The sequence below is a fragment of the Triturus cristatus genome, chromosome 7, assembly GCF_964204655.1.
Source record: "Triturus cristatus chromosome 7, aTriCri1.1, whole genome shotgun sequence".
Taxonomy (NCBI): domain Eukaryota; kingdom Metazoa; phylum Chordata; class Amphibia; order Caudata; family Salamandridae; genus Triturus; species Triturus cristatus.
This window is the reverse complement of record NC_140590.1, coordinates 674,617,147-674,643,626: the sequence shown is the minus strand read 5'-3', so window position 1 is coordinate 674,643,626 and position 26,480 is coordinate 674,617,147. Positions and strand designations below refer to the sequence as shown.

At 43.1% G+C, this 26,480-nt stretch overlaps 1 protein-coding gene across 2 annotated transcripts; it reads right to left on the bottom strand.

The window, feature by feature from the left end:
• Positions 1-4,055: 4,055 nt before the first annotated feature.
• LOC146810327 (inward rectifier potassium channel 16-like) lies at positions 4,056-26,368 on the bottom strand. Of its 2 annotated transcripts, none has more exons than XM_085617328.1 (2): positions 26,261-26,368; positions 4,056-14,387 (listed from the first exon to the last, which is right to left on the bottom strand). In XM_085617328.1, the coding sequence occupies exon 2, from the start codon at positions 14,305-14,307 to the stop codon at positions 13,078-13,080; it is 1,230 nt and encodes a 409-aa protein (XP_085473454.1). In that variant the 5' UTR covers positions 14,308-14,387; positions 26,261-26,368; the 3' UTR covers positions 4,056-13,077. The 2 variants fall into 2 exon arrangements, with proteins under 2 accessions (XP_085473454.1, XP_085473453.1); XM_085617327.1 differs by having other exon boundaries at positions 26,110-26,358.
• Between the last annotated feature and the right edge of the window lie 112 nt (positions 26,369-26,480).

The window sequence follows — 26,480 nt, the reverse complement described above, 5'->3', positions numbered from 1 at the left end:
AGAAGACTCCCCATTCCGATCCTCTCTGGGCACAGCAATTCTCAAATTTGTTTAACTCAATGAGGGTACAGTGGGTGACCCGCTAGTGGAATGGGATGCCTTTAAGGGTACAACGAGGGGGCATTTCATGGGAGCGTCCAGGAACATCAGAAAGTCGATAACCTCCGACCTGAGAAAAATAGAAAAGAGACTCCTACAGTATGAGTTGGAAAGGAAAGGAGGAGGTAGAAATGGGAAATGGCTAGAAACACTACATACACAACATGCTGAATTGATGGAGCGCCTTGGCTGCCACAACTACACTGCACACACCGCCCGCACAGACTCCACAGCCGATCATGCGGGCCGGCTCCTGGCCTGGCTGATCCACTAAGAACACACCCGCAAACCACTCTTGGCACTGCGAGATGACACAGGGCTCCTGGCGTATGCACAGCGTGACATCCACGCGGCTCTGACCCTTCTTTGAAATGATAAATTGAAATGATAAATTGAATATGAAAAATGTAGTGTTGGAATCCCGCTAAATTATATGGTTCTTTTATCCTCGACAATATTTATAGGGGCAGATGAAATGTGTTGGGATCCTGCAGCCCGGGCCTTAAATGTTTGCCACTGCAAAAATATTACTTGATGCAGGGACAACGTAAGGCCTGCCTATTGCCCCCTGCACCTATTTTCTTCTCTGTTATTAGTTCTGCATTATGCCTGGGCAACAAAAATTCCATTCCCCTTACTAACCTGTCCCTGTCTGCCTAAGGACTGCAGCTCTCAGCCCACCATATTTCTCAACAAATGTAATTCAGAAAACAAAATATGGGTCATCTAACCATTCGCAGCTCTAGAGGCAATGAGATAGGCCTCTTTTTGTTGCCTATATTGTTTCTCACATGGTCTCAACAGCTTCTTTAGCTTGTTTTTAATGCCATTTTTGCATTGAAAATAATGATTAAAGATCTAATACGGATGATATCGTTTTTTACGTTCAGTAACTAACAATCTATCCCCTTCTAAATCCTGCAGGCCTCATGAATCCTCAACCAACATGTGCAGAACGTCTGCATTATAAACCTGTGCTTGTGAATATCCAATATACACATATGAACGATGGAGTGATAAATGCAGAAGGTCAACAAAGCCCAAAAATGATAATGTCAGGCACAGGACTCGACAAGTATACAAGCTGTAACGTATGTGTAAAACTTGAACAGAAAACTAGCCAGTGTCTGCTAATCGCACCCTTAATAAAGCAAGAACAGAGGTGGGCCGGTTGCCTAAAGGCGGCCTCAGAATACCAACTGCCCCACTTGTCTGAATGATTCTTCCTGTTCGTTCAACCCATTTTCAACCGTGTTCAGAACATGTGTCCACCTGCACTCTTTAGGATTTTGGGACATGGCGACAGACCTGTCCCTTCGGTGTGTTTTTTCTATCACCGACCCCTTGAGGCGATCCGGTTGATGACCCATTTCATTAAAGTGCTCAACCAATGGAGTACCCTGTACTTTATACCTTACTCAGCTCATGTGGTGGAGCACCCTAGCTTTTACCTTCTGTGTGGTCTGGCCAATGTATATTTATCACAGGGGCATTGGATTGCGTATATGACATTTGTACTATTGCAGTTTATATGTAGTGGGAGAGTGTAGGTCCTGTCCTGATATGTAAATGAGGTGCCTTCAACTGTTTGGGGGCAAGCTTTGCAGTTTCCGCATAGCATCTATGATGGCCAGTCAATGGTGGTAAGTTGAGTTGACTCCTAATGTCTGGTGGTTTAGGTGGTTCTAAGTATGCCTTGACCACAAAGTCTCTGATGTTCCTTCCTCTCTTGAACGCAAAGATTGGTGCATTCATCGTACCTAGTTCGCTCGCTACCAAGTTCCAATACTTTTTTACTATCTTCTTGATTTTGTTGCTTCTAGGGTTAAAGGTGGTGACGCACACGATGCTATCTTGTGCTGTGACCCTCGGTTTCACTTGCAATAAGGAGTCACGAGGGCAGTACCAGGCCCGTTTTCTTGCCCGTTTAAGTAGTCCCAATGGGTAGCCTCTTTCTTTGAGACGGTTGGTAAGGATCTCGGTTTCTTTAAAGAAGTCAGCCCTCCTAGTGCAGTTTCTTCGGAGCCTAAGGAATTGTCCGTAAGGTAGGTTGTCCCTCAGGCTCCTCGGATGGTGCGAATCATATTTTAGCAGGGTATTCCTCTCCGTCGGTTTTCTCTACAGGTCCGTGAATAGTACTCCATCTTTTACCCCGAAGGTTACATCCAGAAAGTTGATAGTCATATTGTCATAGGTCATTGTGAATTGTATGTCAGTGGACCTATTGTTGGGCCACTTCTTAAACTCTGTGAGACTCATTTCATTTCTGGTCCAAATCATAATCACGTCATCTATGTAACGCTTCCAGACGGCAATCTGGTTTATGAAAGGGTTGTCTTGATTGTATAAGTGTTGATCCTCATACAAGTCCATGAACAGATTAGCTAGACTAGGGGCGAATCCAGCCCCCATCGCATTGCATTACAAGCCATACCCCCAAACCTTTAATGGCTGTTATTGGGGTGGGTTGTGCCTAGATGGTCAGGCCAGCCAAGGGGCTTTTGAGGGTTTGCGTTGTTCCCTTATATCATCAGCTCATTTTTATTTCCATTGAACTTTAGACAGGACTTGTCAATCCAGCTAGCTACTTTCTCAATCCCTTGTAATACGATGGGCAGGAAATCCATCACATTTCTGAAGGCGTAACCCATCCGTCAAACTTTAAATCAGGCCCGAACTAATGCAGTTTACCGTAAAAGATATATTGGGTAAGTTACTGAAAGGTGTAAATTGTATGGGAAAATTCAGTTGAAGGAATACATTTCTGCTTATCTACTGTCCAGCTGTGTTAGCTCTCTCTTTAATGAGGGCAGGTACAGCTCTCTCAGCACAAAGGGAAATAGAAAGGAGGAGAGAAAACATGCAGAACAAGCATTGGCAAAGTTAATAGGGCTGGCATTGACTGGAAACCTGTTGGTGTTGCCAATTATGGTGTTTTTTTAATATTTTTGTAAAACCTTTTTAAAAAAATATTGAAATCCAGGAACCGAGGCACCTATGAATGTGTGTACATACATGCTGTTGTCTTTTATGTTTTTATAATAAAGTTTTACAAAGACATTAAAATATGGCTACCCATGCACATGCATGTACAAGACAAAGTCTTTCAGTGTTCTTGTAAACAGTTTAACAAAAACATTAAAAATGGCCGCCCTTACTAGTGCATGTATGTGAATGATCACGCAATGGTGGTCATGTGAAAATGGGCCAAAAACCCATTTGAAGAAGGCCACTTTTGCCTATGAATGTGTATGCCTGTGCACTATGTACAGCCATTTTGGAATGTATAACAAGAACATTTCAAAACCTGACTACATACAAGCTATGCCCAGTAGATATGTCGCACAGCAGTGTCTAGGGTGCTGCCGGGGACTCAGAAAATTGAAATAAGTTAAAAGAATATAGAATTCCACACTTGCTCAGTGTCCATGGCACTGAAAGGGACTGCTTTCTCCGTGAGAACCAACACTGTGCTTTGCAGAATGCTGTCGTTTATAGAATAAGTAACCAAAGTTCCAACTGGGCTCTCCAACTGTCCATTTTGTAAGCTGTGGTGAACAGAAGCAAAATGTACATTTAAATTGTGGAGGACTGGCTGAAAGTCCCTATTGGTAATTCTAGTTTCATAAAATATTTTACCAAAAACAACAGCTCTTGGCTAACGTAAGTTTCTGTCAATTAACTACTGCACATTTTCCCATTTGCATTCTTTGTTCACTTTATAGCAAATATCTGCATATTTTCTGGAAAATCTGAATATCTAGCAAACCTCTTGCAGACAATCTCACGCAGGGCGTGTTCCAATCCCAGGCCATCCCAGCCTGCTGATCTCTTCCTCCCACTTATTGGCAAACTTCATTCCTTTCTCAGGAACTGCTATTGAGCACAGACATACCGAAGGAAGAGCTTGACGGGGTTGGTGCTGAGTAAGCAAACAGAGACTGAACTCAATGAAATGTTTTGCAACAAAGTAGTTTTATTAAAGCAGTGCACTACAATACTGATCTCAATTTACCTCTTGCATCATTATACACAAAAACTACAAACATAATACAAACTCCTTAATACTTGTGCGTTTACAGGAAGGTGATTGGAGAATCATCAACCCACCGTTGTTGCACCCATAGTGTGACTGTGAACTGATTAGCCCTTCCTCTAACATATGATGATCAGATCACCAGAGATAGTAGCCTCTTCCATGGCAGGAGGGTCAATGTTCATCGTAGGTTTAGGGTCATCTACAAAGCCTCCCACAATGTCTAATTTACCTAACACACATTCCCTACCTCTCTGTCAGTCATCACTTGGGTGCTCTCGCTAAGCATTCTGTTTTCAGCCAGATTTAAGCTCGAAACTATAATCTATTGTATAATCATAGAATATTGCAACAGTGAGCCGTATAAGTGTGTGGAAATGTGACTAATATTAACTATCAAAATGCATATCATAATCATATACAAAGATTTAGAAGGTATTGAGAGCTCGATCTCCTGACTGCCCCTCCTCCACCACATTCGGTAGCACCCCCGTAGTGGGAAAGGCTTGTTTTAGAGGCTCTGTACAGAGACTCCAATTACCTCTAAGAGGTCCTGTAAGTGATGTCCCTTGCAATATACAAAAGCAATGCATGTGCGCCTTAGTCAGTAGCTCTTTCCTAAGAAAGGCACCTCTAAGAAGGCGTTCCAAAGATTTTGAATGTCAAATGATCCTGCTTCCAAAGACTTCTATGATTTTCATCATTTGAATATGAGGCACACTTTTCCAATTGGAAATGCATCTGATTGTATTTGTAACAGGCAGGTGCCACTGTGATGACCTCCTGCCTCTGTAGATAAACAGCGGACTTTTTCCTAAGTTTCTTTGGAACGAAAGATCCAGTTCCTTGATGGGTGACTGTAGAGACTCGTCCATCATTCTTTCGATAAATGTTGACAGTAGGTAAGAAGTGGTCTATTTGTTCATCAACAATGCACGGGAGAGCAAAGCAAAACGCAAATTGGTACAATCACAACTGGAAGGACATTTCCTGCTAATTTTCCAAACTGCACAGTCAGGAACCAGATGAACTTGATTTCCTGAGTCCAAGGCACTGTGTCTATATAGCGCTTTTCGGAGAGGGGATGTTACAAAGCCACGGTCTCTGTGTCGCAAAATGTCTGTCATTATCAGGTATGCAGCCCGTCAGGGCCAGTTATGAAGTTTTGATGGCATTCCAAGTACACTTTCAACCTCGAATGTCTTTATCATCAAACATCACACAATGGATATTTGGGATTTCTCATGAAATTGTTAAATTGAAATTACACGTGGATATGACAGTACATTTTGAAACGCATAATTTCCTATTAGTCATGTTGTTGACCCCGGTGTTTGTTTCTCAGGCTGCCATGAACCTTTCTACAAGTGTAAATAATGTACCTGAGTTAATGACGCTGATTTGAAGAGGGAACCTTTATGCCATTTTCAAAGAGATGCAGCTGGGCAACCCGTATGCACCTGTGTGGGAACATGTTTCCTCTGCAGGATATTAGAAACGTACATTCAAGTGAAAAACCTCTGTGCAACTAGCAAATTGTTGTTGGCAGTGAATTTTTTATCTGTCTAATACCCTATGTTGTGCTTGCCTGTTTTAGGGTGAAAAGGCATGGTTCATTAACAGTTAGTGGATTTAATGAGGCAGGGGATCTGGAAAAGGGGTGTGGCCGAAGAAGCTCAGCTAGGCATAATGTACCAGAGGTGTGGCTCATGTGATTATGAGCGTGCCTAAAGCATGTGAAGTGGACTTCTGTGCTTGGGCACTGCATGGCATTTGGCCAGTATTTGGATGGCTCTGACTATGTTTTATGTAGGTGCATCCAAATACACCGCACAACTTCAAACTCATACACCCAAAGCAGGACAGAGCTATTGCCTTTACAATTGTTGGCTAGTACTACTTTTTAATTCATATCAGATAAGTTGGTAACAACAACTTCAGTTTTTCCATTCATTTTGCTTTACTTTGCAATCTACCTCAATGCAGTAGCCATTTACGCCATTGCACTCTACACATCTCTCTCTCAAGTTCCTACATCTGTCTTACACTTCATCTCCTTACTCTCCAACTCTGTTTTTTCACACTTTCATTCCACACATGTTTTTTCATTTTAGGTTCTGGGGTTTGACAGCACAGTTGTATTGATATACACTGCTAACAAAAAACATAGAGATGGCTGTGGGTCACCTCATTCAACCATTGGCTTTCTGCGACCAACCTCGTTCAGCCATTTGCTTGAAAATGTATCCTTCAAATCCTGCTTCATTCCAGTGGTGCATTCGCCTCCCACTTAATGATATTCGTGTTGTGAGTGTATCTTTCTGCCTCCACTGAAGTGTTTGCATTTAAAAACATGCTTACAGTTGCATAGCCCTCTGTCCTCGCCTGCCAGCTCCCTTCCATGTGCCTTGTTCTGATGTGCTAATACTGCATGTGGCTTCACCAATCCTTATTCTCCATGGCATTATCTCTCTCTCTCTCTCTCTCTCTCTTTCTCTGTCTCTCTCTCTATCCCTCTCTCTCTCTGTCTCTCTCTCTCTCTCTCTCCCTCTCTCTCTCTCCCTCTCTCTCTCTCACACACACACACGCACACATGCACACTCACCACTTTGTCCCCCTATATTTATGTGGTTCTCTCTTACTTCTCTCTACTTTCTAGTTCTCTTTTACTTTGGCACTCTTACTCTGACTTTGGCTGAGCGGCTCCTTCACACACTTTCCCATAGAAGGTAAGTTAGAATTGCCAATATGTGCCATTGATCTACACAGATGCCAATGAACAGATAAGCATGCAGTCTCAACACCTTTATGAGTCAGTGATAATCTCTGTGAGAAACACGTTCTCCTTTCAGCCTCAACACAAGAACTGTCAATCATGCCACATAGTAAACACCAATCCACACACTGAACTCACCATGACACTTAGGGCGTAACTAGGAGTCAGGGGGTCCACAGACCCCCAAACTCGTGGCGGTGCTGTGGTGGAGGTCTCCATTCTTCCCTATTACGATAGGGGCGGTCGGACTGTCATTGCCCCGCGGCAGCCTCCCTGTCTCCAGGTGTAGGCCCGCTCTCCATCAAACCAAGTTTTTGGAGAGCGAGGACTGCTGGTGATGAAGCATGGCACCAGGTGGTGTGTGAGGACAGTCCTTAACTTTCTGTGAGATGCCATCACATGCTTTACCTAGCAGTTTCTAGATTTCAGTCACAATACTTGCAGCAGCTTCTGTTGTGTTTACATATTAGGTTGGGGGCTGGCTGTCTCCGAGTGCCCCGGGCCTCTTTTTCCCTCTCCATGTAATTCGCCAGGGTTAGTGTGTTACACAGCTGCAGGGAATCGCCATTCCCTGGTGGTGGTGTGGCAGTCAGGAGGCAGCAATATGCTTGGCTGGACCGCAGCAGTCCCACCAACCATATTACAAGTTTCCTCTCCGCTAGGGTTTTCATGGTGGTTCCACCGCCATAAAAACTGGGGCGGAGAGGAAACAATGGGGGCCCTTGTGCCTGTGTGCCATGTGGATGCACACAGGGGGGCACAACATGTGTCCGCTTGTGTGCATGCACACCAGTTCCTGCACTGCATGGACTTTGCAGTCCATGACGTGTGGGAACTCTTTTTGGCGTTCCCATTAAGGTGCCATTTTCAGGGCACCACCATGAGAATGTCAAAACAAAGCCCGCCAGATATGAGTTACACTCGTAATCTGGTGGGCTGTCTGACCACAGCTTTGGCAGTGCGGCGGTGGGATGGACCCAGCGCCACACCGCCAAAGTCATAACCGGGCCCTTAGAGGTAACTAAGTATACAGTATGCGTTATATAAGAGTCATATGTTGAATGAAATACAAAAGTACAGAAACATCTGAGATAAGAAAATGCTCGTAGGACACAGGGGCATATATTTGCAACAAGAACTAAAACCTGTGAACTGTAAGAGGGACTGCACCACTCACTTGAATCACCCAAAGGTTTCTTTGACCCTTATTTAAATGTTTGGTGCACAGCCTTCTTTGGTTTTGACAGCTTTTTTTTAACAAACTGTTCCTTTTGCTTTTCAAAACCAAAATCTCAAAGCCCGAGATATCCAAACTTGAAGTGTGCATTGTTTGCCTGTTTTATGTGCTCCCGATTTTGCCTGTCAAAATCTTTGCAGGCAAAAGCCTGCAATGTGCGGAATCATCATAGCAGTTACAAAGTTACAATCTTTGTTTGGGTGCAAACATAGGTTTGCACCCACACCTGGATTCTTGGCTCATTTGTTACGAGGTCCTAATTAATAGTAAGACACCAGAGGCCATATGTACGTAGCCTAATACCGGTCGGTAACGGCCGATTTTCGGTAATTATACCGTTACCGACCGGTATTTAGGCTTTAGCAATGTAGGGGGCACATTACAGGATTCGGTATTTACCGAATCAGTAAAATTACCGATTCGGTAATTTTACCTATTCGGTAAATACTGAATCCTGCAATGATATGTGGGGGGAGTGTGTGGGTGTTGTGGGGAATCGTTATTTACCACCAACTAAAAGTTGGTGGTAAATGACGAATAGGTGAAAAAAAGCATTTTTGTGCACGTTTAAGTGTGCAATGTAGCAGACATACATGCCCTTAGGGCATGTATGTGTGCCACATGTGCACACATGCAGGAATCAGGGGTGCAACAGGGTGTCACTGTGACACCCTGCCACCCTTGATTGTGCTCCCCCCATTACCGAATCGGTATTTACCGATTCGGTAATGGTAACTGGCTTCAAGGGATGCATTATTACCGAATCGGTAAATACCGGTTCTAAAATACCGAATTTTACCGATTCGGTAATAATTACCGAATTATTATCTACATAACATTTACCACTTCATAAATACCGAATCGGTAAAATTCGGTATTTATGAAGTGGTAAATGTTGGGCTACCTACATAAGGCCCCTTGTGTTTTTAATGATAAATGCTGGAGGTTAGCCTTTAGCAGATTGCTTCAGTTTTGATGGATGTAATATCAGATATGAGAGAAGATACACTGATTTCTAAACCAACACATCGCTTCGCAAAGTAAGAAATCCGCGACTTTTGCTGGTTGAAGTCGCCAATCTGGCCAAGCACAGTGCAAATTGCTGAGCTAGACCTGCACTTTAGGCTCACATTTCTTTCCAATTTAACAGACGCTTTTATTAAGGTAAAACATTTATATTGTGCTAACTCTAGTGGCTATGGCATCTGAGAAAATTGCTTACATTCCTCCACTAGCCTAGGTATTTTTTCATGCTTAAACCTGGACAGCGCGTGGGTGGTAAATATATTTCTCGAGAAAATGGTGATAAATAACACAACTGACAAAATGGTGATTGGCAGTCGTGTAGCAGGGAAGCAAGAGCTTGCGGTGATGTTGCAAAGCAGTCTGTGAACGTGAAATAAAATTACAAGGGCGGTGGTGCATTATTTATGCCATTTGCCCTTGGAGCACGGGTGGATCTCTGGTACACAAACTACTTATGCAAGCAGTTTTTTTGTATTACTTAGTCAGTACACACTTGGATTTGCAATAGCATATGGAGAAACATTTTAAGGCAATAAAAGTTCACAATATTCAGTCTGAAAAAATAGTAGTATAAGTACTATGTGTAGTTAAATACTTTTAAGGTACCCAGCCTGAAAAGCGTCACATGGTTCACAAGTCACAGGTCAGACAGCTCAAGGTAATACAGCAACACAATGTGTCTTTCTTCAAGAAGCAAAACACCAGAACTGAGTGTTTGGGAGTTCTTTTGGGGCATTGTTGGGAGACTCCTACATTGGGAGAAGACTTGCTTGGCTGTCTTTTGGTTGCGGATGGCATGTGGATTCCCAATTAAGAATGCACATTGCTGTTCCAGTGGAGCGGATCACTGCTTGCCCCTGTTGACAGTCATCAAATGGCGAGACTGCTGGGAAACCATGAAAATACTTGGTAGGAAAGTGATGCTGAAAGTTCCAGCAGGAAAGGTCTCAGAGTCAGAGGCAAACACCTATCAGAAATTGCTTGAGTTCTCAGCAGGCAGGTCTCATCTGATCAAATGTAAGCTCTGTAGATGACTTTGTGAATAAGCAGAAACAGGTAAGATGAAGAAATATATTGCAATGGCAGCTTCTCAGTGAGCAAACTCTCTTCCACAATATCTTCATCTAAGTATTTGAAGTGCCTATGCACGTGTAATTTGAAAGTAGTCTACAGTCAAGCTCTCCAATCAGTTGCCACTGCGATGGATGTTGAATGAGGCCTGGTTGGATTTCAACGACCCTGTGCACTCATTAAACATATTGTTTATAACTGACTCTGTTACTACAAGAACCGCAGTGTCCTGGTGCAAATGGCAGATTCATTAACTGACAACTAATTACGTAATTGAAAAATTAGTTTTTGCTCTTGACAAGTGCCTATTCTACAACTACCATTCAAAAACAGATGAGGGTGGGAGTAAAAATGGACACAATCATGCACTTTAGAGTTCAATTATTATTCTAGAGACAGGTAACGGATCGGTAGAAAAGAAGTAGGTGAACAAAGGGTCTGCAAGGAGGGACAGGCGATATGCTACTGTAAGTTGTTCACTTAAAGTGGTGCTGGTGTCTGTAGTGGTTGATTTAAAGGTATCTTCTGCAAAACAGTAACACGTGCCTGAGAAGGTGAACTAATATTTGCTGCACACTCTTCAGTTGTTGAGGCAAATGTTAAGCTGGGGTTTTCTGCGTTATATTGGACCAGTGGTTCTCAATGTATGGACCGAAGGCCGCTGACCATTCCTTGAGGCCCCGTAGATCTTCCTCTAGGAGTGTGTAGACAGCAGCTGAGAAAGCTGCTCGAGCTCTGTTTTTTAGGTTGAGCCCTGAGCCAGCGTGAAAGGGCTGCTCTGGGGTTGATCTGTGGTAGTTGACTACGTGAGGTAAGCCCCAGCCACTTTTTTATTGGCTTGTGTCTTTGTCCTTTGAAAATACTGCCTTCCGATTGGTTTATAGGCTGCTAGTCCCTCCTTATGATGACCATGTCGTCATTTGTATCCTTCCATGGCTACTGGTCCCTTTACTTTGTGTTTCATGAGCACTATTTTCTCTCCCGTGCCCCCTCCCGCTGTCCGTGCCTTCTCTCCTGCCCCCCACTGCTTTTGTTCATGCTTTCTCGCACCCCTAATACCCACCCACCCGCACTCCTGTTTGCAATGCAATAGGTCCCGCGTAAATGCGAGTCCTATTGAATTGCAAATGCTTGTTCTGTTTATTGCTTCTAGCCAAGAAACATTGTTTGATGATTCTTCCCTTTTTTTCTGTAGTCAATTCATCTTTTTTTCCGAGCAGGGATGCCCTTCACATTGAACAAGCAGCAAATTACTATAGAAATGAAAGCTCAGAATCAGAAACCAATGTTGCAAGGGCAAACTTTTTCACAGTCTTGTAGTTGTGGCCATTAGTTTTACAGCTAGTTAAGCATGTACTCTCATCAGAGCAGCCCTGCTCATAGGTGAAAGCTTAACCAAACAGACGGTGGAAGAAAAAGTAAGGGACCTGTGAGCAGTAGTATAAAGAGGTAGGGTTAACAAGTGAGAGGGAGCCTGAAGGCAGCTTACATAACAAAATAACATGTCAATATTTTTTGGGTCTTTAACCTAAAGGTGGCTGCATATAAAATGTAATGCACACAGCGTAATGGAAAATGCCACACATCTGATGTTAAACTTAAAATACATTTACGTGCATTGCACAGGGTCATATATCAGGGGATGGCAGCTGCCAGGGGTTATTTACTAACTCAGGTCTTTCTTTTCCTGCTGGTACAGATGGGACTTTGAGCACCCCAACCTGATTTGTCAAATTCAGCTGCTAGTCATTACAGTCTCACAGGTGGGCATTTTTAGCCACGTCTAATACATGCTCCGCAAACTGTACCACTTGCCCTACTGTCCGACTTGATGACACAGTGCATAGTGGGAGCCAGGGAGACATGCTTCACGAGAGCCTCAGTTTAGCCTGTAAATGGGTTCTACAGTAGCCCAGCTCCTGCTGCTGTCTCCCTCCAGCCCCAACCTCTCCCTCTCTTCAGACTGTTGAGCAGTATCACTGTTTTTTATTAGTCAAGCTGGATAACATTCTAGCAGATTAATCACCAGGTTGATGTTCGATAGATTAGCTAGCGTAAAGGATAGAATTTGGGGAGCTTAGAAGAACTGAGTTGCAGCCAACATCACAGGTATAGGAGACACATAGTAGAAGATAGGCTGCTGCACCAAGGTGTAAAAAGATTTGAAAGAATGCCTGTTCTCATAATCTTTCGAAAAGGTGTGAGTATGTTTTCGAATTGCATCATTCCTCAGCCCACTCTGCCACCCTGGGGTTGTCCCGCTATCAATGCAGCCCTCGAGCACACGCCACAATGTACTTTATGGCCCCTTTGAAAATATTTGTGATACCCATTATTTAGACAGAGATGACGATCAGGTTGTCTTTGCAGCCATAAATGTACCTGTGCTGTGTAGTGGTTCTCTTTCTTTTACACTGTACATTCACGTCCTGTTTTGACTTTGAAAAAAAAGAAAATTAGCACTAGGCACTCATACTTTGCAATATAGTACCACTTCGATATGCCAAATTTCCAAAGGAATTCATTACTGCACCTGCCTTGAAGAGGATTTCTCGACAGAACCAGTGCAAGTGCTATATATGGTTTGCAAAATGTCTTAAAATGTAGTTGCAACACTCATTCTTCTGTAACAAGGTTTCACTGTTGGCCATTGGGCTGAAAGTTTATCGATCATCCAGTGAAACGTATGTCTTAGTTATTGATACTGTTATGCTCATTTGTTCAGTGTGTTTCTTTGCTGTACAGTGCTATATGTGAAGGTTAATAACAAATAAGGCGGCACATTAAACGTTTGTGTTGTTTAATAAAAAATGTGAGCCTCGGATCTTCTGACTAGGTCTGTGAGCTCAATGTGATAGGACTCAAGCTAGTAAGTCCTTCATCAGAGGATAATTCTCTGGTACTTTGCTTGCTGTGAAGCACTTGTGCTTTCGACAGTGTTACATTTCCTGCCCTTCTAGGTGCATCTGCAGGTTCATTCGCTGATTGAGTAGCAGCTTGTTCTCTCCTTTGAGATGGGCGATTGTCAGCTCGACTGTACTCTTGTTCATTAAAGTCAAGTTGCTTGGCACTGCAAAAAGGAGCATAGTATTCGGTCATCTCTTCAAACTGGGTTCCATCCACTTTGTAGTATTTTTTCTTCACCTGCAAGATTTCATTGAATCTAAAACCCCAATAAATTTCTCGGGGTAAGTAGGATGTTCTGGACTGGTGTGAAGTTCCAGTTGAGTCTCCAGTGTAGACAAAAGTGACCAAAACCTCAAAGCAGCCTGTAGCCAGAGCTTTTCTGTCCATGCTATATAATGGACTGTCACGGTCTATTTTATGCACAACGGTCACTGGTGCCACTAGAATGACCTTATCATTGACTAGCTTAAGGTCCTTGTACTCCATTGCTATTCTCTTCGTATGATCTTCCTTGTACTGGAGAAGTTGGGCTCTCACAGTTCCTTCCACTACATGGTGTGATCGAAAATCCCCAATGCGCCACATGAGACAAAGCTTACCATCCCTGATGCTTACAATAGCATAGTAACTGAAGCGTATTGTTTGTGCTCTCTTCCGGGCAGTAGCCATTTTAGCCATTGCCGCCCCAATGATAAAAGTATCGATGATGCAACTTAAAACAGATTGGAGAGTCACTAAGATGATTGCAGCCGAACACTCTTCTGTCACACAGCGGTTACCATAGCCAATGGTGGTTTGTGTTTCAAGAGAGAATAAAAATGCTCCACTGAATGTACGGACATTGTCTACACAAGGTACATTGTCCTCCCTGTTTAAGTCACCATGCTGCAGAGCAATGATCCAGAAAATGAAACCGAAGATCAACCAGGACAGAATGTATGATAAAGAGAAAATGACAAGCATGTGGCGCCATTTTATGTCCACCAGGGTAGTGAAAATGTCAGCCACATAACTCTCCCATTCTCCAAAGATATGCTTGAAGTACACATTGCAGCTCCCATCCTTTTGAAGGAATCGCTTCTGAAATGTTCGTCTGGATACTGTGCTTTCATAATCGGTACTATAACCATAGGTACTAATGCTTCTGTTCATCATGATACCGCCCACTCTGGAGCGTGGCAAGAAGGCTCTGCGTCAGCGAATATTAGGATGAGTCTTGCTGCCTTAAAAAAAACCTAAAGACAAAAAATGTTAAAGAGTTTTTAATCGTTTGATATTGATACATTATTAGAGTGTTTAAATTGTAATGAACACATGTGCAGGAAAGTCAGTTTTCAAAATTGAGGACACTGAAATAAGAAGGGAACATGAGATAGTACAATGATTATGCAAATGGGCATAATAAGCTGATCTATTGTTTGTCAAGTAGTTTTCCAGATTATAAACAATCACCTCGAGATGAAAACAGCTCAAAGCATGCATACATCTATTCAGAGTGTTTGCTTTTGAAGAACAGGGTCATTCTATTCAGTGTCCAGCTGAGAAGGTTCAGAGAAGAAATAGGCTAGAAACCTCACTTTCCTCAGTGTAAGGGGCAAATTTGTGTTGGGTATCAGAATGGATTCTCAGACGGTATCTATAGCAACTTAAGCTCATTCATCAGTGGTCACTTGAGATATTTCTCACTGTTAATGACCAGGAAAGTGATTACATGAATACCTTTCAGTGAATGTATGACTTATGCAATATCAAACTGAAAATAGCCATTGTGATTTGGGAGACATAATCTGCGGTAGAATTCCTTGGAATCTATAAATGAAGATAAAATATGCATCGATAACTTAAAGCCCTTTTATGAACAATGGGGTAATTTACAGGTGGATGGAAGCGTTAGGCCCATGATGGAAAAGTGTTAGGCCCATTATGGAAAAGCCTCAGATTACTCTGCCATCAGAAACCTGTGAACAGTGAGCAATAGGTCTACTAGATCACTGAGGTGGTGATCCCACCGTTTTAGGGCAGGCCACCTCACAGATTGCCCTGGTAGGGAAATCAAGCAATGGCCACACAGAGATAGAACATTCTGTGTTTGAAGGTCATTGTTATTTTGTGTTTCAGAAAAGTCTGATAAATGAAACACAGAATTTAAAAAAACATGCAGTCTGAGTCGGTATTGAGCTGTTACAAAATGTATCTACATCAGCATCTTATGCCTTTTTGTCATAGAAAAATGCCTAAGAGTAAAAGCCGATTTCTAATTGTGGTCTTGGCCACCGAAAGTTTCACCAGGGTCTAAATGACTCCTCCCAAAGTATTGATAATTATATAATGACCTGCAAAATACATTTTCTCTTGCAGCTTAATAGTAAATGTTATCGTTGCCAACCTTAGTAGTAATTGTTACTATTGCCAAACTCAAAACAATTTCCCCAACTAATTTTCTTGTCATTCTTATCTTCAACCATGCGACTCCAACACATTTCTCCAGTAGGTGCTCAACTAGTAGTGATTGTTCTTCGATAGTCCAAAAGAGAATGAGATAATCACATGCGATATATAGTGATTTGCATCATACGTCCTGTTTCAGGTGGATCTTTAACATCAATCACATTTTCCATGACTAAATACAATTTCATTTCTGAAATAATGAACGCTATTCCTTTTCTATCACCTTTTGTCCTTACTTTGTACAACCTGATAAAGCTGTTACACACTTTTGACCTCATGAATCATCTGCATATTGCTAACCACTCACTCTTCTTGTTGTCCCTCTTTGTAGACCTGGAAAATAAATGTGAGTATGACTTACTATTCATTTACTGATTATATGGACAATGTTGTTATCCAGACATTTTCCTCCACTGTCTATGGGTGACTCATTTCATCTTCAAGTAATGTCACAGTCGCATCTTTTTCATGATCCTCAAGGGGACCTATCCACACTGGGATTGTCCGGAGGCCCTTCCCGTGATCCCCTGGCTATTGTAAGACCTAGGCATAATCTAACTTCAACACGATCCGACCGCTGCTTTTACTGTCAAACCTCAGACTATGACGGGACCCTCATATGATATCCCCTTACTGAACAATTCCATCAGTCTCCTGTGATACACTTACACCGTGGCCATTATAGGGCGGCCCATTCTGGCCCAGCACCTTCCACAAGCCTTCAACACTCTTTGACGAGCTGCAACCCTCTTTAGTCAAGATACACAACATGTCTAAATGCCCCTCTTTGCCTCCTATCTTCCTCACTAGTTCAGCATGAAACCTGTCATAGAGCCACTGGCATTAGCAGCCTGCAAGAGTCTTCAGTCTTAAATGAACAGCAGGGTAGATCTGAAACCCTTTTTTAAAAAGTGCACCTCCACTGGATGCCTGCTCCTTCACCACCAAGAACGTTCTTTTCTTACATTTCCTGTCACAAGCAACCACAATCCCAGGCAGTTTTTCCTTCACAAGCTCCCATCTAGTCCTTCTCTTATCTCTATCCCGCAATCTAAATCAAACTTCAACACAGTGTACAATCGCAGTAATTTTGGAGAATTGAAAGGTAACTTGAACTGATGCCAATTATGTACAGTGCTTCGGAAAATTCATGTTAAATTAGTGTTGGTGTTACTGGATATGTTGGCCGCTTTTGACACAGTTAGCCACGCGGTATTGATCGCGAGGCTGGAGAGGCTGGGGGTGAGGGGCTGTGTCCTGAAGTGGCTGCAATTCTATCTGTCAAATAGACAACAGGTGGTAACCATGGCGCCATTTGCCTCCCCGAGGTCTCCGGTCTGCTATGGAGTGCCTCAGGGCTCGGCAATCAGTCCGATCCTCTTTAATGTCTATCTATGCCCTCTGATCCCTATTATAAAATCTTACGGGATCGACCTGGTCAATTACGCCGATGACACTCAACTGCTTCTCTCCCTAGAAGGAAAGCATGTGGTGCCTATGAACATCTTCCAGGAGTGCATGGGCCAGGTCTCGGATTGGCTGAAGGCTAACTCCTTGCAGTTCAATGGGGGGAAGACAGAGCTGCTGTATTATTCCGCAGCAAGAAGGTCTAAACCCCTATTATGCAAATTTAGGCTTAGGTTGGAGGATGATCCTATAGTGGCAACAAACACGGTTCGCAACCTGGGTGTTATGGTGGATGAGGACCTTCAGATGCAATCTCAGGCCAATAAAACAATCAGCACATGTTTTGTTTTGTTAAGAGCCCTTCGGTAAATTCTCCCTCGTCTACCCAGTGAGGATAGACCCCTAGTGGTTAGAAGTATGATCTTGAGCAGACTGGACTATTGCAACTCCCTGTATTTGGGCGCCCCTCAATACATCCTCTAGGGGCTGCAAAGAGTCCAGTCCATGGCGGCCAAACTGGCTCTTGATAGACAGCGTGGCTCTTCTGCTACTCTGGCCCTCAGGGACCTTCACTGGCTGCCCATCAGAGACAGAATCAGCTTTAAGTTTCTATGCATGGTATATAGGGCATTACATAATACAGGCCCTGCGAGAGAGATTCTCCTGGTACGAGCCCAAAAGACTTCTTCGATCTACTAGTCAAAGCCTGGTTTCTATTGCTAGAGTTAAGATGGTCAGGATGGGAGGCAGGGCCTTTTGTACAGCAGCAGCATGTCTCTGGAACGAGTTACCCCAAAACATCAGACAAGCCGATTCCCTGATGGGCTTCAGGAAGAACCTTAAGACCTGGCTATTTGCCAGGAATAGGAAGTAAGTCTCCTGATTAAGAGCTCAGCCGGTTCTCGCTGTCCTAATTTCATCATGGTCTTTAAGCTCCAGGATACCCATCGGGTGACAGCTGTGCTATACAAGAATTCCATACAATACAATACAATACAATACAATACAATTAGAATAAATAATCTTAGATTTACATCTTTTAATCTGCAAATTAAGACTTTGTGCAAAGAGCCTGATGTTAGGATATCCTATCCTTGGAATGTTCTCTACTCCTCCTTGGGAATTAGGCTGTAGCTTGGATTTCTCAAATGGGACAACCTTCAAAGATCTGCTTCAGTAAAGTGCTGAACAAAATTCTGAATAAATTCCCTGAAATAGACAAAATGGTGTAATGATCACTGAAGATAAGAATTCCCCTTCGTCTCTTCCTCCTTAGACAATTGCACTGCTCCAAGCAACTTATCTCAAGGCAACAGTAGTTCCTTCATATGGTTTCATGGGCTTTGAATGTACAATTTCTAAACTTTGCCCTTTGGACTAGTAACTAATGATGAACACTGAAACTAGGATCCCATTACAAGGTGCATTACATAACTGTTCTCTAAGTTGCTCCATTCCTCACATTCTCCACATAATCTCCTGTATGCTGATCTCAGCTATCTCCCCCGCTCACATTCTGTTGTTCCTGTTTGTGCGCAGTACATTTTTGTCATAAATGACATATAAGTATATAAAGTGGTGGAATGGAGAAATTTCCATAATTTTGCCTAAAAAGCATAATGCAAAGGTCCTGAAATTCCAACCTCCTTCTGACATCCAAAGACTGTGTCTATATAGCGCTTTTCGGAGAGGGGATGTTACAAAGCCACGGTCTCTGTGTCGCAAAATGTCTGTCATTATCAGGTATGCAGCCCGTCAGGGCCAGTTATGAAGTTTTGATGGCATTCCAAGTACACTTTCAACCTCGAATGTCTTTATCATCAAACATCACACAATGGATATTTGGGATTTCTCATGAAATTGTTAAATTGAAATTACACGTGGATATGACAGTACATTTTGAAACGCATAATTTCCTATTAGTCATGTTGTTGACCCCGGTGTTTGTTTCTCAGGCTGCCATGAACCTTTCTACAAGTGTAAATAATGTACCTGAGTTAATGACGCTGATTTGAAGAGGGAACCTTTATGCCATTTTCAAAGAGATGCAGCTGGGCAACCCGTATGCACCTGTGTGGGAACATGTTTCCTCTGCAGGATATTAGAAACGTACATTCAAGTGAAAAACCTCTGTGCAACTAGCAAATTGTTGTTGGCAGTGAATTTTTTATCTGTCTAATACCCTATGTTGTGCTTGCCTGTTTTAGGGTGAAAAGGCATGGTTCATTAACAGTTAGTGGATTTAATGAGGCAGGGGATCTGGAAAAGGGGTGTGGCCGAAGAAGCTCAGCTAGGCATAATGTACCAGAGGTGTGGCTCATGTGATTATGAGCGTGCCTAAAGCATGTGAAGTGGACTTCTGTGCTTGGGCACTGCATGGCATTTGGCCAGTATTTGGATGGCTCTGACTATGTTTTATGTAGGTGCATCCAAATACACCGCACAACTTCAAACTCATACACCCAAAGCAGGACAGAGCTATTGCCTTTACAATTGTTGGCTAGTACTACTTTTTAATTCATATCAGATAAGTTGGTAACAACAACTTCAGTTTTTCCATTCATTTTGCTTTACTTTGCAATCTACCTCAATGCAGTAGCCATTTACGCCATTGCACTCTACACATCTCTCTCTCAAGTTCCTACATCTGTCTTACACTTCATCTCCTTACTCTCCAACTCTGTTTTTTCACACTTTCATTCCACACATGTTTTTTCATTTTAGGTTCTGGGGTTTGACAGCACAGTTGTATTGATATACACTGCTAACAAAAAACATAGAGATGGCTGTGGGTCACCTCATTCAACCATTGGCTTTCTGCGACCAACCTCGTTCAGCCATTTGCTTGAAAATGTATCCTTCAAATCCTGCTTCATTCCAGTGGTGCATTCGCCTCCCACTTAATGATATTCGTGTTGTGAGTGTATCTTTCTGCCTCCACTGAAGTGTTTGCATTTAAAAACATGCTTACAGTTGCATAGCCCTCTGTCCTCGCCTGCCAGCTCCCTTCCATGTGCCTTGTTCTGATGTGCTAATACTGCATGTGGCTTCACCAATCCTTATTCTCCATGGCATTATCTCTCTCTCTCTCTCTCTCTCTCTTTCTCTGTCTCTCTCTCTATCCCTCTCTCTCTCTGTCTCTCTCTCTCTCTCTCTCCCTCTCTCTCTCTCCCTCTCTCTCTCTCACACACACACACGCACACATGCACACTCACCACTTTGTCCCCCTATATTTATGTGGTTCTCTCTTACTTCTCTCTACTTTCTAGTTCTCTTTTACTTTGGCACTCTTACTCTGACTTTGGCTGAGCGGCTCCTTCACACACTTTCCCATAGAAGGTAAGTTAGAATTGCCAATATGTGCCATTGATCTACACAGATGCCAATGAACAGATAAGCATGCAGTCTCAACACCTTTATGAGTCAGTGATAATCTCTGTGAGAAACACGTTCTCCTTTCAGCCTCAACACAAGAACTGTCAATCATGCCACATAGTAAACACCAATCCACACACTGAACTCACCATGACACTTAGGGCGTAACTAGGAGTCAGGGGGTCCACAGACCCCCAAACTCGTGGCGGTGCTGTGGTGGAGGTCTCCATTCTTCCCTATTACGATAGGGGCGGTCGGACTGTCATTGCCCCGCGGCAGCCTCCCTGTCTCCAGGTGTAGGCCCGCTCTCCATCAAACCAAGTTTTTGGAGAGCGAGGACTGCTGGTGATGAAGCATGGCACCAGGTGGTGTGTGAGGACAGTCCTTAACTTTCTGTGAGATGCCATCACATGCTTTACCTAGCAGTTTCTAGATTTCAGTCACAATACTTGCAGCAGCTTCTGTTGTGTTTACATATTAGGTTGGGGGCTGGCTGTCTCCGAGTGCCCCGGGCCTCTTTTTCCCTCTCCATGTAATTCGCCAGGGTTAGTGTGTTACACAGCTGCAGGGAATCGCCATTCCCTGGTGGTGGTGTGGCAGTCAGGAGGCAGCAATATGCTTGGCTGGACCGCAGCAGTCCCACCAACCATATTACAAGTTTCCTCTCCGCTAGGGTTTTCATGGTGGTTCCACCGCCATAAAAACTGGGGCGGAGAGGAAACAATGGGGGCCCTTGTGCCTGTGTGCCATGTGGATGCACACAGGGGGGCACAACATGTGTCCGCTTGTGTGCATGCACACCAGTTCCTGCACTGCATGGACTTTGCAGTCCATGACGTGTGGGAACTCTTTTTGGCGTTCCCATTAAGGTGCCATTTTCAGGGCACCACCATGAGAATGTCAAAACAAAGCCCGCCAGATATGAGTTACACTCGTAATCTGGTGGGCTGTCTGACCACAGCTTTGGCAGTGCGGCGGTGGGATGGACCCAGCGCCACACCGCCAAAGTCATAACCGGGCCCTTAGAGGTAACTAAGTATACAGTATGCGTTATATAAGAGTCATATGTTGAATGAAATACAAAAGTACAGAAACATCTGAGATAAGAAAATGCTCGTAGGACACAGGGGCATATATTTGCAACAAGAACTAAAACCTGTGAACTGTAAGAGGGACTGCACCACTCACTTGAATCACCCAAAGGTTTCTTTGACCCTTATTTAAATGTTTGGTGCACAGCCTTCTTTGGTTTTGACAGCTTTTTTTTAACAAACTGTTCCTTTTGCTTTTCAAAACCAAAATCTCAAAGCCCGAGATATCCAAACTTGAAGTGTGCATTGTTTGCCTGTTTTATGTGCTCCCGATTTTGCCTGTCAAAATCTTTGCAGGCAAAAGCCTGCAATGTGCGGAATCATCATAGCAGTTACAAAGTTACAATCTTTGTTTGGGTGCAAACATAGGTTTGCACCCACACCTGGATTCTTGGCTCATTTGTTACGAGGTCCTAATTAATAGTAAGACACCAGAGGCCATATGTACGTAGCCTAATACCGGTCGGTAACGGCCGATTTTCGGTAATTATACCGTTACCGACCGGTATTTAGGCTTTAGCAATGTAGGGGGCACATTACAGGATTCGGTATTTACCGAATCAGTAAAATTACCGATTCGGTAATTTTACCTATTCGGTAAATACTGAATCCTGCAATGATATGTGGGGGGAGTGTGTGGGTGTTGTGGGGAATCGTTATTTACCACCAACTAAAAGTTGGTGGTAAATGACGAATAGGTGAAAAAAAGCATTTTTGTGCACGTTTAAGTGTGCAATGTAGCAGACATACATGCCCTTAGGGCATGTATGTGTGCCACATGTGCACACATGCAGGAATCAGGGGTGCAACAGGGTGTCACTGTGACACCCTGCCACCCTTGATTGTGCTCCCCCCATTACCGAATCGGTATTTACCGATTCGGTAATGGTAACTGGCTTCAAGGGATGCATTATTACCGAATCGGTAAATACCGGTTCTAAAATACCGAATTTTACCGATTCGGTAATAATTACCGAATTATTATCTACATAACATTTACCACTTCATAAATACCGAATCGGTAAAATTCGGTATTTATGAAGTGGTAAATGTTGGGCTACCTACATAAGGCCCCTTGTGTTTTTAATGATAAATGCTGGAGGTTAGCCTTTAGCAGATTGCTTCAGTTTTGATGGATGTAATATCAGATATGAGAGAAGATACACTGATTTCTAAACCAACACATCGCTTCGCAAAGTAAGAAATCCGCGACTTTTGCTGGTTGAAGTCGCCAATCTGGCCAAGCACAGTGCAAATTGCTGAGCTAGACCTGCACTTTAGGCTCACATTTCTTTCCAATTTAACAGACGCTTTTATTAAGGTAAAACATTTATATTGTGCTAACTCTAGTGGCTATGGCATCTGAGAAAATTGCTTACATTCCTCCACTAGCCTAGGTATTTTTTCATGCTTAAACCTGGACAGCGCGTGGGTGGTAAATATATTTCTCGAGAAAATGGTGATAAATAACACAACTGACAAAATGGTGATTGGCAGTCGTGTAGCAGGGAAGCAAGAGCTTGCGGTGATGTTGCAAAGCAGTCTGTGAACGTGAAATAAAATTACAAGGGCGGTGGTGCATTATTTATGCCATTTGCCCTTGGAGCACGGGTGGATCTCTGGTACACAAACTACTTATGCAAGCAGTTTTTTTGTATTACTTAGTCAGTACACACTTGGATTTGCAATAGCATATGGAGAAACATTTTAAGGCAATAAAAGTTCACAATATTCAGTCTGAAAAAATAGTAGTATAAGTACTATGTGTAGTTAAATACTTTTAAGGTACCCAGCCTGAAAAGCGTCACATGGTTCACAAGTCACAGGTCAGACAGCTCAAGGTAATACAGCAACACAATGTGTCTTTCTTCAAGAAGCAAAACACCAGAACTGAGTGTTTGGGAGTTCTTTTGGGGCATTGTTGGGAGACTCCTACATTGGGAGAAGACTTGCTTGGCTGTCTTTTGGTTGCGGATGGCATGTGGATTCCCAATTAAGAATGCACATTGCTGTTCCAGTGGAGCGGATCACTGCTTGCCCCTGTTGACAGTCATCAAATGGCGAGACTGCTGGGAAACCATGAAAATACTTGGTAGGAAAGTGATGCTGAAAGTTCCAGCAGGAAAGGTCTCAGAGTCAGAGGCAAACACCTATCAGAAATTGCTTGAGTTCTCAGCAGGCAGGTCTCATCTGATCAAATGTAAGCTCTGTAGATGACTTTGTGAATAAGCAGAAACAGGTAAGATGAAGAAATATATTGCAATGGCAGCTTCTCAGTGAGCAAACTCTCTTCCACAATATCTTCATCTAAGTATTTGAAGTGCCTATGCACGTGTAATTTGAAAGTAGTCTACAGTCAAGCTCTCCAATCAGTTGCCACTGCGATGGATGTTGAATGAGGCCTGGTTGGATTTCAACGACCCTGTGCACTCATTAAACATATTGTTTATAACTGACTCTGTTACTACAAGAACCGCAGTGTCCTGGTGCAAATGGCAGATTCATTAACTGACAACTAATTACGTAATTGAAAAATTAGTTTTTGCTCTTGACAAGTGCCTATTCTACAACTACCATTCAAAAACAGATGAGGGTGGGAGTAAAAATGGACACAATCATGCACTTTAGAGTTCAATTATTATTCTAGAGACAGGTAACGGATCGGTAGAAAAGAAGTAGGTGAACAAAGGGTCTGCAAGGAGGGACAGGCGATATGCTACTGTAAGTTGTTCACTTAAAGTGGTGCTGGTGTCTGTAGTGGTTGATTTAAAGGTATCTTCTGCAAAACAGTAACACGTGCCTGAGAAGGTGAACTAATATTTGCTGCACACTCTTCAGTTGTTGAGGCAAATGTTAAGCTGGGGTTTTCTGCGTTATATTGGACCAGTGGTTCTCAATGTATGGACCGAAGGCCGCTGACCATTCCTTGAGGCCCCGTAGATCTTCCTCTAGGAGTGTGTAGACAGCAGCTGAGAAAGCTGCTCGAGCTCTGTTTTTTAGGTTGAGCCCTGAGCCAGCGTGAAAGGGCTGCTCTGGGGTTGATCTGTGGTAGTTGACTACGTGAGGTAAGCCCCAGCCACTTTTTTATTGGCTTGTGTCTTTGTCCTTTGAAAATACTGCCTTCCGATTGGTTTATAGGCTGCTAGTCCCTCCTTATGATGACCATGTCGTCATTTGTATCCTTCCATGGCTACTGGTCCCTTTACTTTGTGTTTCATGAGCACTATTTTCTCTCCCGTGCCCCCTCCCGCTGTCCGTGCCTTCTCTCCTGCCCCCCACTGCTTTTGTTCATGCTTTCTCGCACCCCTAATACCCACCCACCCGCACTCCTGTTTGCAATGCAATAGGTCCCGCGTAAATGCGAGTCCTATTGAATTGCAAATGCTTGTTCTGTTTATTGCTTCTAGCCAAGAAACATTGTTTGATGATTCTTCCCTTTTTTTCTGTAGTCAATTCATCTTTTTTTCCGAGCAGGGATGCCCTTCACATTGAACAAGCAGCAAATTACTATAGAAATGAAAGCTCAGAATCAGAAACCAATGTTGCAAGGGCAAACTTTTTCACAGTCTTGTAGTTGTGGCCATTAGTTTTACAGCTAGTTAAGCATGTACTCTCATCAGAGCAGCCCTGCTCATAGGTGAAAGCTTAACCAAACAGACGGTGGAAGAAAAAGTAAGGGACCTGTGAGCAGTAGTATAAAGAGGTAGGGTTAACAAGTGAGAGGGAGCCTGAAGGCAGCTTACATAACAAAATAACATGTCAATATTTTTTGGGTCTTTAACCTAAAGGTGGCTGCATATAAAATGTAATGCACACAGCGTAATGGAAAATGCCACACATCTGATGTTAAACTTAAAATACATTTACGTGCATTGCACAGGGTCATATATCAGGGGATGGCAGCTGCCAGGGGTTATTTACTAACTCAGGTCTTTCTTTTCCTGCTGGTACAGATGGGACTTTGAGCACCCCAACCTGATTTGTCAAATTCAGCTGCTAGTCATTACAGTCTCACAGGTGGGCATTTTTAGCCACGTCTAATACATGCTCCGCAAACTGTACCACTTGCCCTACTGTCCGACTTGATGACACAGTGCATAGTGGGAGCCAGGGAGACATGCTTCACGAGAGCCTCAGTTTAGCCTGTAAATGGGTTCTACAGTAGCCCAGCTCCTGCTGCTGTCTCCCTCCAGCCCCAACCTCTCCCTCTCTTCAGACTGTTGAGCAGTATCACTGTTTTTTATTAGTCAAGCTGGATAACATTCTAGCAGATTAATCACCAGGTTGATGTTCGATAGATTAGCTAGCGTAAAGGATAGAATTTGGGGAGCTTAGAAGAACTGAGTTGCAGCCAACATCACAGGTATAGGAGACACATAGTAGAAGATAGGCTGCTGCACCAAGGTGTAAAAAGATTTGAAAGAATGCCTGTTCTCATAATCTTTCGAAAAGGTGTGAGTATGTTTTCGAATTGCATCATTCCTCAGCCCACTCTGCCACCCTGGGGTTGTCCCGCTATCAATGCAGCCCTCGAGCACACGCCACAATGTACTTTATGGCCCCTTTGAAAATATTTGTGATACCCATTATTTAGACAGAGATGACGATCAGGTTGTCTTTGCAGCCATAAATGTACCTGTGCTGTGTAGTGGTTCTCTTTCTTTTACACTGTACATTCACGTCCTGTTTTGACTTTGAAAAAAAAGAAAATTAGCACTAGGCACTCATACTTTGCAATATAGTACCACTTCGATATGCCAAATTTCCAAAGGAATTCATTACTGCACCTGCCTTGAAGAGGATTTCTCGACAGAACCAGTGCAAGTGCTATATATGGTTTGCAAAATGTCTTAAAATGTAGTTGCAACACTCATTCTTCTGTAACAAGGTTTCACTGTTGGCCATTGGGCTGAAAGTTTATCGATCATCCAGTGAAACGTATGTCTTAGTTATTGATACTGTTATGCTCATTTGTTCAGTGTGTTTCTTTGCTGTACAGTGCTATAT